Consider the following 13,115-nt stretch of genomic DNA (forward strand, 5'->3'; position numbering starts at 1 on the left):
TACAAGCACGATATAAAATATAATTTACATAAATTAGTGGACAAATGAAGAAATTAAATAATATGAATAATGTTTTATATGATTTCGTGAAGTCCACGTGGTGAAATTTTAGTTGTCCATGCTGGAACCTATCCAATCCAAAGAGGAAGAATCACTTAACACGCGTTGATACACAATTGGTTCAAACCAGATCCAACTTATCCAAGTGAATGGCAGATAAGGTGGCGCCCCCAACGACTCTGTGTCTCACATAAACAAAAAGGTATTCCAGAGGTTGGTGGTCGAAGAAATGGCATCAATGGCAGGGTTTTGCGGTTCCTCTCAGGCTGTGTTGGAAGGTAGCCTTCATATTAGTGGCTCAACCGGATTGAGTGTGGCTGGCAGCAGCAGCAGCAGCAGGTCCTCCGTCCCCCGGTCTGGGTTGATGATCAGAGCTCAGCAAGTGCCTGCTGAGACAGAGACCAGCCGCAGGGCCGTTCTTGGCTTGGTCGCGGCCGGTGTCACCTCTGCCTCGTTCGTTCAAGCCGTTCTCGCTGATGCTAAGCCCATCAAGCTCGGCCCCCCGCCCCCTCCCTCCGGTGGACTCCGTAAGTGAATAAACATTAAATTAATCGTAATCCATGAGTTACATTGAAATTTGTTAAATGATGAAAGTCTCACGGCTAACTTAGAGAATGATCCTGAGTTTATAATTAAAGAATACTCTCTCCATTTGTGTGAAGTCTCCCGGAGAAACCCAAACGAGAGCTTATGCTCAAATTAGACAATATCATACCATTGTGAAGCTTATACCATGGTATCAGAGTCATGCCCTAAACTTAGTCGTGCCAACAGATTGGTAAATCCTCAAATATTGAACAAAGGACTCCAAAAGAAAAAGGAGTCAACCCTCTCGAAGGCATAGTAAAAAATGACTAAGACTCCAAAGGAGTCGAGCCTCGATTAAGGGGAGGCGTACTTTGTTCGAGGGGAGGTGGGGAGGTGTTGGATGATGAAGAAAAAGGAGTCAATCCTTCTCGAAGGCCATCGTAAAAAATGACTAAGACTTCAAAGGAGTCGAGCCTCGATTAAGGGTTAGTTTCGATTCAGGGGAAACGTACTTTGTTCGAGGAAAAGTGCTGGATGCTAAAGAAAAAGGAGTCAATCCTCCTCGAAGGAATAGTAAAAAATGACTAAGACTCCTTTGGAGTCGAGCCTCAATTAAGGGGAGACGTAGGAGTCAATCCTCCTTGAAAGCATAGTAAAAAATGACTAAGACTCATTTGGAGTCGAGCCTCGATTAAGGAGAGATGTATTTTGTTGGAGGGGAGATGGCTAATTTAAGGAATGATCATGTGTTTATAATAAAAAAAATACTTTATCTGGAATAAGGCCTTTTGAGTAAGCCTAAAATAAAGTCACAAGAACTTACACGTGGACAATATCGAAATAAAATTGATGGCAATGTTTTGATTGTTGCAGCTGGGACTCTGAACTCAGACCAAGCAAGGGACTTGGATCTGCCACTTAAAGATAGGTTCTTCCTGCAACCACAAAGCCCAGAGATGGCGGTGGCGAGGGCGAAAGAGTCAGCCAAGGACATCATTAATGTAAAGGAATCAATAGAGAAAAAGGCTTGGCCATTCGTCCGCGATGACCTTCGTCTCAAAGCAGAGTACCTCCGTTATGATCTCAAGACAATCATTTCTGCCAAGCCTAAGGAAGAGAAGCAAGCCCTTAAGGATCTCACTGGAAAGCTCTTCCAAGACATCAACAACGTTAGTATTCCAAAATTTAGCATTGATTCAATTACACGTCTGTTCTATTGTTTCTGACGTTTTCTTTGTCCACCCACCATCAAATGGGCAACTTGCAGTTGGATTATGCAGCAAAGATCAAGAGCAGCTCAGAAGCAGAGAAGTATTACGCTCAGACTGTGTCAACCCTCAACGATGTCCTCGCCAAGATTGGTTAGAACAACAGCTTTTGTGCCAATGTGATGTGAAATTATTTGTGAACACACCCGCTTGAACTAATGTTATATTCAGCCTCTAAAGCACGTTTACAATTTAATAGAGTTCTACCACATATTTTCGTTATAGATTTACAAATATTTGTTCGACACAGTATTATATTGACATAGTTAAGTTAAGGGCATATATTTTATATTATTGGTTGGCAATGTGATCTAATTCTATAGACGGATATGCATGTTTATCTCACAAAGAAATTTAAGGAATTAATTAGGTTAAGGAGAAGGAGTCCTACAACGTTTAAGGAAAAGCCAATTATAGACACACAAGAGTTTAACTTCTAACCACATATTGATTTTTTTTAACAAATTTAGTTAATAAGAATTGGGCATGGGGTATTTTTCTCTTTGTATATAAAGAGAATTTGAGGTGGATGAATGCATTGAAACGGATTAAGACGTTTGGAAAGTTGAACCAAAAGAAAATAACGCAAAGTATGGGATTGATATCAAAGTTTATGGCATTAATACCACTACTGTTATTGTTGGTATCTAGTGGTCAATCCGATGCTACTGATGGTGTTTTCGATGTCAAACCTAATGCTGATATTACTCGTGTACATTTGTCTAAGTTGATAAACCAAATTTTCATTTTGTATAAAATATTTTTTTCAAATGAAATGATTGAATTCACAGGCTTAGCAGATGCATGGAAGGAAGCATGTGCGTCGACTACACCAAGTAAAGTATTGGTCCAACAGGAATTTATCAATTAGTTGAATCGAGACTCAAAGGTCCATGTAAAAGTCCTATTGAGCTTCAAGTTGAAGGAACAATACAAGTTTCTCCTACTGACACGGAAGGAGATGGGTTGCTTGTTATGGAATATGTCGATCATTTGACATTGTCAGGTACTGGAGTTTTCGATGGCTAAGGAAAAGCTGGTTGGGAAAATAACGATTGCCAGGAAAGCTGATTCAGAAGAAGTTAACATTCTCAATACCGTAATCGCAACGGGAGATGATTGTATATCTGTAGGATACACTAACAAAAAAATAACTATTAATGATGTTACTTGTGGGCCGGGACATGGCATTAGCGTAGGCAACTTGGGCAAGTATAAAACTGAAAAAGAAGTGGTAGGAGTTAACAGTGAAGAAATTCAAATTGATCGGTACTACAAATGGTGTCAGGATCAAATCATGGCCAGATTCTGTCGTCTCATACCCAGTCTCTGACATGCATTTTGAGGATATTAAAATGGTTAATGTTACTAACCCTATCATCATAGATCAAGAATATTGCCCATGGAATCAATGCAACCGAGAGGTATGGATTAAAATCGAACCTTGTTGGATTCCAACTAATTATCTTTTGAACAAATATTAATTAATGTTTATTTTGAACATCCCGATTCCATCAACAATTAAGATTAGCAAAGTTAGTTTCAAGAATAGCAGGGGCACATATGCTAGTCCAGTTGCAGTCAAATTTGTTTGGAGTAAAAGTAATCCATGTGAAGATGTGGAAGTTGCTGATATTGACCTTACTTATAGTGGTAAGGAAGGGCCAATTGTGTCTCAGTGTGCAAATGTGAAACCGATCATTTCTGGAAAGCAAAACCCTCCCATATGTGCTAAACCAGCACCAGCTGAGACCACTCCATCAACGGATTGAATAATCTTTTTAACGCTCACATTTTATTTTAATTTTTAAAATTCTTCAAGTAATTAAGCTTAATTTTTTTCTCAATAATTGTATTTTTTACATTTCAAAGAGAAATAATAGATCTCTATGTGATCGAAGACTTTTTTTTTTATTACCTAGTTTTAAAGTATTCTGTCTTTAAAATCTTCGCAATAAAATGAATAATTAAAACATATAACTTGACACTTTATAAATCTCCTAATTCCGTAAACAACTTTCAATTACTTTAAGTTAGAAATNAAAAAAAAAAAAAAAAAAAAAAAAAAAAAAAAAAAAAAAAAAAAAAAAAAAAAAAAAATCTTGAGACTCTGTAATTGACATTTTGTTTATTTTTTTAAACTATTTTTCACAAAAATTCATGTTCCTACCCCAACAAACATTAACGGATCATTTACTTTGCTCTCTAAATTGATATTTTTATATTGTTTTCTTAAATGTTTTCGCTCGGTACTAGTTTCATACGGGGTGTCCCAAGGACAATATTTTTCATAAAAATGAAAAATTTAGCACGCGTTTTTTTTTGGAACCCAATGAACATATCCGAGTTATTTCTTATGGGTGAGAATTACTACCATGAAACACTCATGGGTGGTGTATCGTATTTGAAATCACACTAATGAATTAAAACAAAATTACAATTTTCATATTTTTATCCAAATTGAAATAAAATGTTTGAGAAGAAAATTATGCAATTAATTCGTACTCCTCATTTAAAAGAAAATTCACAAAAAAAAGAAAAAAAAAAGATTGAGATGAAAAATTTACTTAGTGATGAACAAAAAAAAACCCACAAATGATTGGAACGACGGAAAAAGAAGCAAGAACACCACGATAGAGAGATGGAGAATAGAACTAGAGACTGAGTTAGGTTTGAACAATTGTATATAATGGGTAATATGGGCTGAGCTTAAAAATCATACATAACTGGATCGTTTTAGTTTAACCCAATTTTTAAGGTCTTCAATTTGGGAACCGAACCAACCTAGAACCAACCTACTCGAGTTTAAAAAAAAAAACAAACAAAACCATATAATTTAAAATCGAAGTTGAGTTGGGTTGCTCGATTTCGTCAGGTCAACCAGTGATTTATTGCATAAAAAATGACTTTGAAATCTTAGTCGGATTATTTTATAATTAATAAATGTTATTAAAATTTACATTTTTAGTAATATTTTAAAAATTTTAGACATGGTTAAAGTAGGTTGGAATTATTGTCTAATGTTGGGCTTGGGCCTTAACAAAAGAATCTCAGCCACATAAAGTTGGGCCGTAGCCTAAGGGAGTATCTTTGTTGGGCCGATTTTATTTATCGGACGGTCCGAAACGGTCTAGGAGGCGGCGAGTCAGAATAACTCGACCAATCGAACGACATGAAAAGAAAGAAGGCGATCCTCTCTGGTCCGCGAGCGAGAGAGCAGTGAGAAGGAAAAGGGAAGCCCCGCCTGCAGTTCAATCAACAGAGAGATACGCAAAATTAGTGCAATAACACCCATTCATCTCTAGCGATTTGCGGGCTTTCTCTTCCTCTTCTTTTTTTTCTTCACCGTTTTTTCTCCTACTTAAATCTCTGTCAATTCATCTACCAGAAGAACTTGAAGAATTCGAGAAGAAATTAGGGTTCCATTCGGAGCGATGTCGAAGAAGAAAGTCAGTGGTAATACTATGACGCTCAAGGACTTCCACGGCGGCTCTATCCCCACTGATCTCCCTCTCCCGTCTGCTCCTGGGGTGTATGTCTCGATCAACCATGTTGTTGTTTTCGTNCCAAACTCACATTTTCTCTCTTTTCTTCAAAATCACTTTTTTTTTACTTTAATTTGAGTTCTATGCAGAAGTTTTATTTATTTGATTTTGTGATATAGACTGTTATTTCCACCTCTCGATGCGAGTTTGGATCGAAGGACTAGATCCGAGTTATATAACCTCCTCGATCCTCCAGTCCATGCAATAATTTACTACGTTCTTTTTAGTTTTTTTTTTTCCTTTTTTTGTAAAATTTATTCGAAACTAGATCTGCAAGTGCAATTGGCTGATTTCATTGTTTTTATCTCTTTTTGAAGAAACGTTAGACCTTCGGATCGAACTAGTTTCGATCGTCCTACATCGTGGGGGAACCCAATGAACAGGTCGGACCCTCGGTCTAGGCCGCATTCCTCTCCGGCAACCAGGCATTTTGATGACAAAACTCCATTTCTCGCTCCTACTGCACACATTGGCCGGAATTTCGACGAGGATGAAAGGAAGCCCCTCGGCGGTGTAACTTCCCCACGTCGAACCATCAGCGATGAGAGCATTAGGGTTCTGCCTAGTCGTTCAGAGTTAAAGCCTGATTATGAATCCAGTGGGAGGAGGTTCGCTCCGATGTCGCAGTTCCCAACTGCTGGTGTGGTAAATTCGTACGCAGGGAGAGTCAGTGACGCCCTCCACGCAGGGGCAATTTCTCAGAATTTAGGTGGCGGCAGCGGGATGGCTTTTTCTGGGTCTCATCCAAATGCTTGGCAAGCAAGGAAGGAGGTGGTTTCTAGGGTTAACGAGCATTCACATTCTGCATGGGATGAACCGAGCACTGTCTCAAAGCTTGCTCACGCTAGTGCTCTCGAAAAGGTGTCTTCAGGGAGGTGGCAGTCAAAGCAGTCCGTTCATTATCAAACGGATGTTGTCGTTGCTGCATCCTCGGAACCGGATATTAAAGTACAGCCAAAGGGTTATGGTAGTTCCGTTGGCAGGGTGGATGGATTGTATGGTAGGGAACATCGTGACGCATCATTAGCTAGGCATGCTGAAAGAGGACTTGGCATAGATAATGAAACTGAGGCACATAGACAAGATTTATCAGAGCATGATAGGGTCGCAGTCCCTAAATATCATCCTGTAAAAGAGAGATCTTCCAAAATGGATGCTGCTGTAGTTCAAAATTCTGATCCTAATCAAATGGCTGGTGGACGTGGATCTGATTTGCTTCATCCTGTGAGTTCATTAGTGTCAGAGCGCCCAAAGTTGAAATTACTTCCAAGAACAAAGCCATTGGCAGGCTCAGAACCAAATACTGTTGATCATACGCAGGTATGAACTTTTCATTTATGCCTCCATACATTTTCCTTTCGGTTTTATAGTTATTTTACTGATCCTTTTCCTGTGGTTGAATTTGGCATGCCAGATGATTTCTGATGCTGTTACTGCTGAAAATGTGAATGAAATGTATGGAAATTCAATTTCTGTGAAACCTAGCTCAGCTGGCTCTGAGAGTGGGAAGGAGGGAATTGAGCGTCCAAAATTGAATTTGAAGCCTCGTTCACAATCCACTGAACAATCGGAAGGAAATTCTGGGAGAGACAGGTTAGTAACGTGAACTGCAAGTTTTTATAATGTTTGACTTTGTTTTCTGTTTCTGCATCCCTATTCGATTTGAAGATGCATATTGCTGATATAGTTGGAAGCTATTTGTTTAAATTTAGTTTTCCTTTGCTCATGTCTTGTAGACTTTTGGTGATGTCGGGACAACCTTGGTAAATAAAACAAGGCAGCCAAATACGTGAAATGCTTTACCTTTTGGTTTCATGGTTTGTTTGTTTCATGATCATTTCCCCCATTTCCATTTGATTTTTATTTGTTTATATGTGCATTTCCTGATTGCATTGATATATGAATGTCACATCTTGTCTGGAAAACTTAAATTTACCAATTAACTTGATAGTTGATTGTACATATTGGCTCAAGCGAAAATACACAATTTTTCTCATGCTTTAATGAAGTTTACAACTTTAGAAATCAAGTTTTAGGTTGTGATAATCTCATGGAATAGCTGTCCTTATACAATAGACCTTCTAGTCATCTTCTGTTTTGTTATCAGTGACATCTTTCAACTCCATTTGAACTGAACATAATACTACCTTCTTAGTATAAAATAAAAGGTTAAGTTTTACGGTCTTACTTTTACTGGATCTGTTCTATTTGTTGTACTACTGTGTTCTTGAGTTCTAAAATAAAAGGTAAAGTTTTCAAATTCTGTGGGTCGCTTACCTGGACTTTCTATCAGTGATATATCTCTTGTCTGGGCAACAGAGCATAACTGGGGCTCTATCAAATAGGAGAAGACCGGTAAAAGAAAAAATTTTAGCCCTTCTTAAATAAAAAGAAAATTGGTTCTTGAACTCCTCTCAAGCTCATGTCATGTCGAGCTACCGCCGCAGACAATTTGCAAAATCCAATCTAATTTATTGTAATCAGTTAGTTAACATGTTGGTATTGGTTAATCTTGTTCTGAAACACAACAATATCCCTCGTATGGGAAACAAAGCATATTGGGACTATCAAATTGGAGAAGATTGGCACCAACTAAAAGAAAAGAGTGTACTTCAATGTTAACCGTATTATGGAACACAGAAAATATCTCACGTCTGGGCAACAAAGCATATTTGGCTATCAAGCTGGAGACTACTGGCACAACAAGAGTATATTTGAGAAAAATGCTTTTGTATTTGACCCAGACGTTGGGTCTTCAACTACTTTTTCCATTTACATTTTTCATTCAATTCTTTATTGATTCCGTCCGAAGGACATTTCTGTGTGAGAGCGAACTTATAATCCATTTGCCGAACACCTTGTGTTTTTTTTTTCTTTTTCTGTGGAACTTGTAATATTGAAATAGTAAACAGGTTGTAAATAATGTTTTTGTTTGCTTAGCCAGTGGGTTCCCTCAGAAATGCAACATTTGAATTTTAACAAACTTTTGATATGAACCAGAACACGTACGTTTCTGCATTTGCCTGATTTGGAGTAGTTTGTATTTCTGACGTATCTGTCTCCGAAGTCTTGGTATAAGTTGGAATTTTTTGCTTAATGTCGGGGGATTTTTTTAGTTTTACTTACCTTGCTGATAGAAGGTAAATGTCCGTGCCTTGTGCAGGATTGCGTTGTTTGGTGGTGCTCGCCCACGGGAGCAGGTGAGTTGTATCTTTAGTTTTGGGTGTCAGCTGCTCGTCATTTTGACGGATCTGGCACTGTTATTGAATAAATTATTCCTTCTTTTGTTCCTCTACTAGAGCATGTAGTCAAATAAATTACTTAAAGTCAAGCGTCCTGCTCTTCTTTATTGGCGTTCAAATAAATAGTTTAGCGGACGTCCCCCTATTTAATGCCCAATTCTTTGTGGCCCCATTTTCCTGATAAATGATAAGATTTTTGCTTTCCTCAGGTTCTGAAGGAACGAGGGCTTGAAAATACCACAATTAACAACAATGATCTTGTACAAAATTCCGAAAGGTATTGAGGCCGTCTTTGAATGTATTATTTCTCTGTCTCTCTCCCATCTGGCCCTCCTCCCTCCCCCATCCCTACAAAAGAAAAAAAGGGGACAAGGAAAAAGAAGAAGCTTTCATTGATAACTGTTTATGCGTTACGTTTTGTTGTTGGAAGGATTGACGAAAATTTTTCAAGGACTGAAAGGGTTCAAGGACCCCCTGTTCCTGTGCATCAGTCTGGAAAAATGGAGAATCCATCTTTTGATCGAAGGATAGGTAAGGAGGGTGAGAGGAAGGATAACAGGGCAGATCCAGAGATGCAAAGGAGGAATTTCCGTGATAACCGAAGGAAGAATAGAGAAACTGAAAAACAACAGCAGCAGCAGCTGGAGCGGCCACCTTCACCAGAGACTTGGCGCAAGCCTGCTGAGCAGCAGCAGCCGAAACCTGCCTCAAACGCTGTTGGTTTGCGTTATGGGAAAGTAGCTTCTGCCCTTGAGCTGGCTCAAGCCTTCTCTAGATCAGTCTCAGATTCTAACGTGCCCGATAGGGTTCCCAGTCAAAGGAACCTGCCAGGCCGGTCTCAGATGCCTTTTTCGCGCCTAATGGGTCCATCCCCTAGACCTCAAATTAATGGTTATTAAAATAGCAACCCTTCTCGGTCGTCGGAAAAAGAACAAAGAAAAAAAAGAAAGGAAAGGAAATGGGTGGGAACAAACGCAATAAACAAAAAGAAGTTGAAACTTTTAGTTTGTTGTTTGGCTTTGCTACGTGGTGGAAACGATTGTATTGACAGTGAAACATGGCAGCTGCTTCATTAATTTTCATGGCGAAACTTTATGAATTTTTCTCTCCCTTGAGAATGTTTATTCAGTAGTATTGCAGAATGATCGTTTGCTGAAAACTTTCTTTGCAGAAAATTGTCTGTTATTACGTTTAACAAGTCATTTTTCATCGCAATTTTTTTTCTGCATTAACCAAATAGGAAGTGATCATTATTAGAATTCAGGTGGCACTACGATAGAACCTGCCACAAAACCAAGCTTGTCGACTCTTATGGCTTCAAGCTCTTATCGTAGTGCCAAAAATTGCTGCCCAGAAACTGAGTTAGCATCTTTTCCCAACATCTGGCTTCCACTAAAAGGACTTGTTAGTTTCGACTTTCAAGCCTGTGGGATCCAACATCCACCCAAAGGGCCTAACCACCACTATCCACGAATTGGTGGCTTGAGTACCGGAAAAAGCCGCACTAAAATAATTAGGCCTATGCCCATTTGCTAACAAACGTCACTTTGGAATGACACTACCAGTTCTCGTCGGCTTCTTGGGTTCTGAATTTCCAACTTTTAAGCTCTGTCTTTTGTTTCTACTACTTGGTACTAGTGCTTTGATAGACCCAAGATTTCTCAGAAGAATCGTCGTGGAAATTAAGACCATGTTGTTCAACCAATCTTGGTCAGTTCGCCTCAGTTCTGCCGTCTTAAATTTATCTTTTGAATTTGGTTTTTGTTGTAAGAAGCATCAAAAAGAAAAAAAAAAGTTAGAACTCTCAAAAACTGTCGTTAAGTTACAGTAGAAGATTCAAAGAGAACTCTTCCCACCTTTTCCCCTTTTTTCTTTCCACTTTCCTTTTCTTGCATGCAACTCTTGAGGATTCTCATTTTTTCAATCTTGTGTCAAGACTTCCTCTCTTTCCAAATGCAGATCTTCTGAAGCTGAATGAACTCATATGTGTTTATATGTTTCATATTGAAGAATGGGAGTGTGTTGTGATCTTGAAGTAGATGTCAATGGAGAAGCAACTTTTATGGTGGACAAGGTATATGCAGTTCATAATATTTATATATATATGTTTTTTTGTCACTCCCTTCATTTCTATTACCAATAAAGTAAAAAAGCAAAAGAGCTTCCCTCTGAAAGCTTCCTCAAAAGTTTCCATGATTACTCTGAAGCTCTGTTCCCTTCATGTTCCTCTGTTACCCATTTGCTTATACTGCCTTTCCATTCATTTGTCTGTTTTATCTAATAAACATTTTCAGAAAATTTCTAACAGCAGCGTTTGCAATTGAAATTTGCAGAGAATCATTCTTTCTTTCTCTGGTAGGCTAAGAAAGTTAATAAGAACATCCACAGATGTAGCAAGGGGTCTGAAAGTTGTCTTACATGGCTTTCCTGGAGGTCCTGAAGGCTTTGAACATATTGCAAGGTTTTGCTACAATGGTGGAAGAGTTGAAATCACCCCATCTAATATAGTCCTTCTTCACTATGCAGCCCTTTTCTTGGAGCTGGAATGTCCTAGTGATTCTGCAGAGACCCACTTAATAGCTGAAACCAAAAAATCCTTCCAAGGACTGAAATTTTGGAGCTGGTCTGAGCTTCTGTTGGCCTTGAAACAGTACCAAGTTTGTCTTTCAGTCAGGAAAGATTCATTTTTGGTTCATAAACTCTTGGATTCCCTGATAGGCAGGCTTGATTTTTCTAGTTATGAAAGTACAAGTTCATCTTTTTCTACCAGCTCTAGTTTTCGTTATTCTTATGATACTAAAAGCCATGAGAGTGCCACCAGCAAGTTCACTAGAACAACTTGGTGGTTTCAAGATTTGGTGATCTTGAATATTGACATGATCCAGAAAGTAACAAAAATGATGGTTTCACGCAATCTTGACCACAAGATAATCTGTAGGTTTCTCTTTTTCTATAGAAAATCAAGATCTTGTCATTCTGAACTAAATGAGCAGCAGAGAATCACTGAGCGTGTTATTGATTTACTCTGTTTGCTTGATCACCAGAGTTCTTTTTCTGGTGAAGGTTTGTTTGACATATATCAGGCAGCTCTGAGTTTGAAGATAAGCAGAAAATCTAAACACAAACTAGAGGTTTTGATGGGTTCACAATTGGATCAATTGACAGTGAGCCATTTGCTTATTCCCGCTCCCTGTGGAAAGGATTATGTGTATGATGTGAATTTGGTTCTGAGGCTTTTAAAGTCCTTTCAGGTTGAATCCAAAATCTGCCCGTTCCAGCTTTGTAAATTTGAGAAAGTTGCTAGATTGATGGATTTTTACTTGATGGAAGTAGCTCCAGATTCACATTTGAAGGCCTCCAAGTTTAATGCTTTAGCCATGGCACTGTCAAATTCAAGAGAATCTCATGACAAACTTTATCAAGCAATTGATATCTACTTTCAGGTAATGAACTTCCATTAAACTGAATGAAAAATGTGGGATTTTTCACAGGAAATCCAACTTCCTTTCAGTGGGAACTAACACTAAAGTCTTGATATTGACAGGTTCATGTTGAATTATGTGAAGATGAAAAGATCAAAATCTGTTCTTCACTGAACTACAGTAAGCTCTCTACTGAAACTTTGAAGCATTTGACACAAAACCAAAAATTTCCTTGTAGAAGAGCACTGATTTCCAAGCAATACAGCCCCATAGATCTGTTCTGTCGCAGTATGATCAGTAAAGTTGTACGAGTCTCGCCTTCTACCTGCACTGCTAATGGAAATATGCAGGTAAGAGAAGAACTGAAAGCCATGAATCCAAAGCTCATAGCAGCAAAGAAAAATCAAACTGTGTGTTCTAATTGAGCTATAAACAAGTTTGCTTAGATCAATTAATTTGCAGGTTGTAACATATAAGGGATAGAGGAATTCAAATTATTGTTTTGATCCATATATTTTCAATGAATGAAGTTGTCGTTTTAGATTGTTTGAAACATTGAATATTAGGATAACGAATATTGAAGCTAATAAAGAAGTGGAAGACAGAGACAAAGACAAACACCCTCGGAGTGACCACTTTCTATTTAGTTTCTTTTTCTTTTTTTCCAGACATTTATACAAACATTTTTGGTAACTGTGAAAATAAATGTGTTCCAGTTTCCAATATTTTTGGAGGGAGTGTGCATTTAATGAACTAATAGCCTCCATTAAGTATTGGATTTTGATTCTACTTTTTAGTTTAAATTTATTAAGTATTATCAGCTTACTCACGAATATCGTTCTCTTTGAATTCTGATTTCTAGGCTTTCCTTCGAAGTTTTACTTCCAACAGGTGCGTTTTAAAAACTTTGAGGAGACGCTCGAGAGGGAAAGACCTGTTAGGAGTGTGCTTGAGCTGTTACAAATTGTATCAGAGCCAAACATGAGACAGTGTGTCAGCGATGATGTTGGCCCTCAAGGGGGTGGATAGTGAGATCCCACTTCGATTGGA

The 13,115-nt window shown here is 38.3% G+C and overlaps 2 protein-coding genes and 2 pseudogenes across 2 annotated transcripts; all 4 read left to right on the top strand.

The window, feature by feature from the left end:
• The first annotated feature begins 250 nt into the window (after positions 1-250).
• LOC111782984 (oxygen-evolving enhancer protein 3, chloroplastic-like) lies at positions 251-2,100 on the top strand. The gene is made up of 3 exons (XM_023663847.1): positions 251-587; positions 1,462-1,757; positions 1,856-2,100. Exons 1-3 carry the CDS (start codon positions 290-292, stop codon positions 1,952-1,954), a joined length of 693 nt encoding a protein of 230 aa, XP_023519615.1. The 5' UTR covers positions 251-289; the 3' UTR covers positions 1,955-2,100.
• Positions 2,101-2,448: 348 nt separating this feature from the next.
• On the top strand, positions 2,449-3,628 carry LOC111782981 (annotated as a pseudogene).
• Positions 3,629-5,017: 1,389 nt separating this feature from the next.
• LOC111782975 lies at positions 5,018-9,742 on the top strand. Its single transcript, XM_023663841.1, has 6 exons — positions 5,018-5,388; positions 5,719-6,721; positions 6,816-6,994; positions 8,565-8,601; positions 8,853-8,920; positions 9,074-9,742. Exons 1-6 carry the CDS (start codon positions 5,291-5,293, stop codon positions 9,540-9,542), a joined length of 1,854 nt encoding a protein of 617 aa, XP_023519609.1. The 5' UTR covers positions 5,018-5,290; the 3' UTR covers positions 9,543-9,742.
• Positions 9,743-9,873: 131 nt separating this feature from the next.
• On the top strand, positions 9,874-12,618 carry LOC111782976 (annotated as a pseudogene).
• The last annotated feature ends 497 nt before the right edge of the window (positions 12,619-13,115 follow it).

The sequence above is a fragment of the Cucurbita pepo genome, chromosome LG20 (genome assembly GCF_002806865.2).
Source record: "Cucurbita pepo subsp. pepo cultivar mu-cu-16 chromosome LG20, ASM280686v2, whole genome shotgun sequence".
In the NCBI taxonomy this organism is placed as follows: domain Eukaryota; kingdom Viridiplantae; phylum Streptophyta; class Magnoliopsida; order Cucurbitales; family Cucurbitaceae; genus Cucurbita; species Cucurbita pepo.

Excerpts from the sequence above, each read along its gene's own strand:
- LOC111782984 (XM_023663847.1), top strand. The coding sequence starts at position 290 with ATGGCATCAATGGCAGGGTTTTGCGGTTCCTCTCAGGCTGTGTTGGAA. Across the intron at positions 588-1,461 it reads CCCTCCCTCCGGTGGACTCC|CTGGGACTCTGAACTCAGAC; the intron begins GTAAGTGAATAA and ends TGATTGTTGCAG. Across the intron at positions 1,758-1,855 it reads TCTTCCAAGACATCAACAAC|TTGGATTATGCAGCAAAGAT; the intron begins GTTAGTATTCCA and ends GGCAACTTGCAG.
- LOC111782975 (XM_023663841.1), top strand. The coding sequence starts at position 5,291 with ATGTCGAAGAAGAAAGTCAGTGGTAATACTATGACGCTCAAGGACTTC. Across the intron at positions 6,722-6,815 it reads ATACTGTTGATCATACGCAG|ATGATTTCTGATGCTGTTAC; the intron begins GTATGAACTTTT and ends TTGGCATGCCAG. Across the intron at positions 8,602-8,852 it reads GTGCTCGCCCACGGGAGCAG|GTTCTGAAGGAACGAGGGCT; the intron begins GTGAGTTGTATC and ends TGCTTTCCTCAG.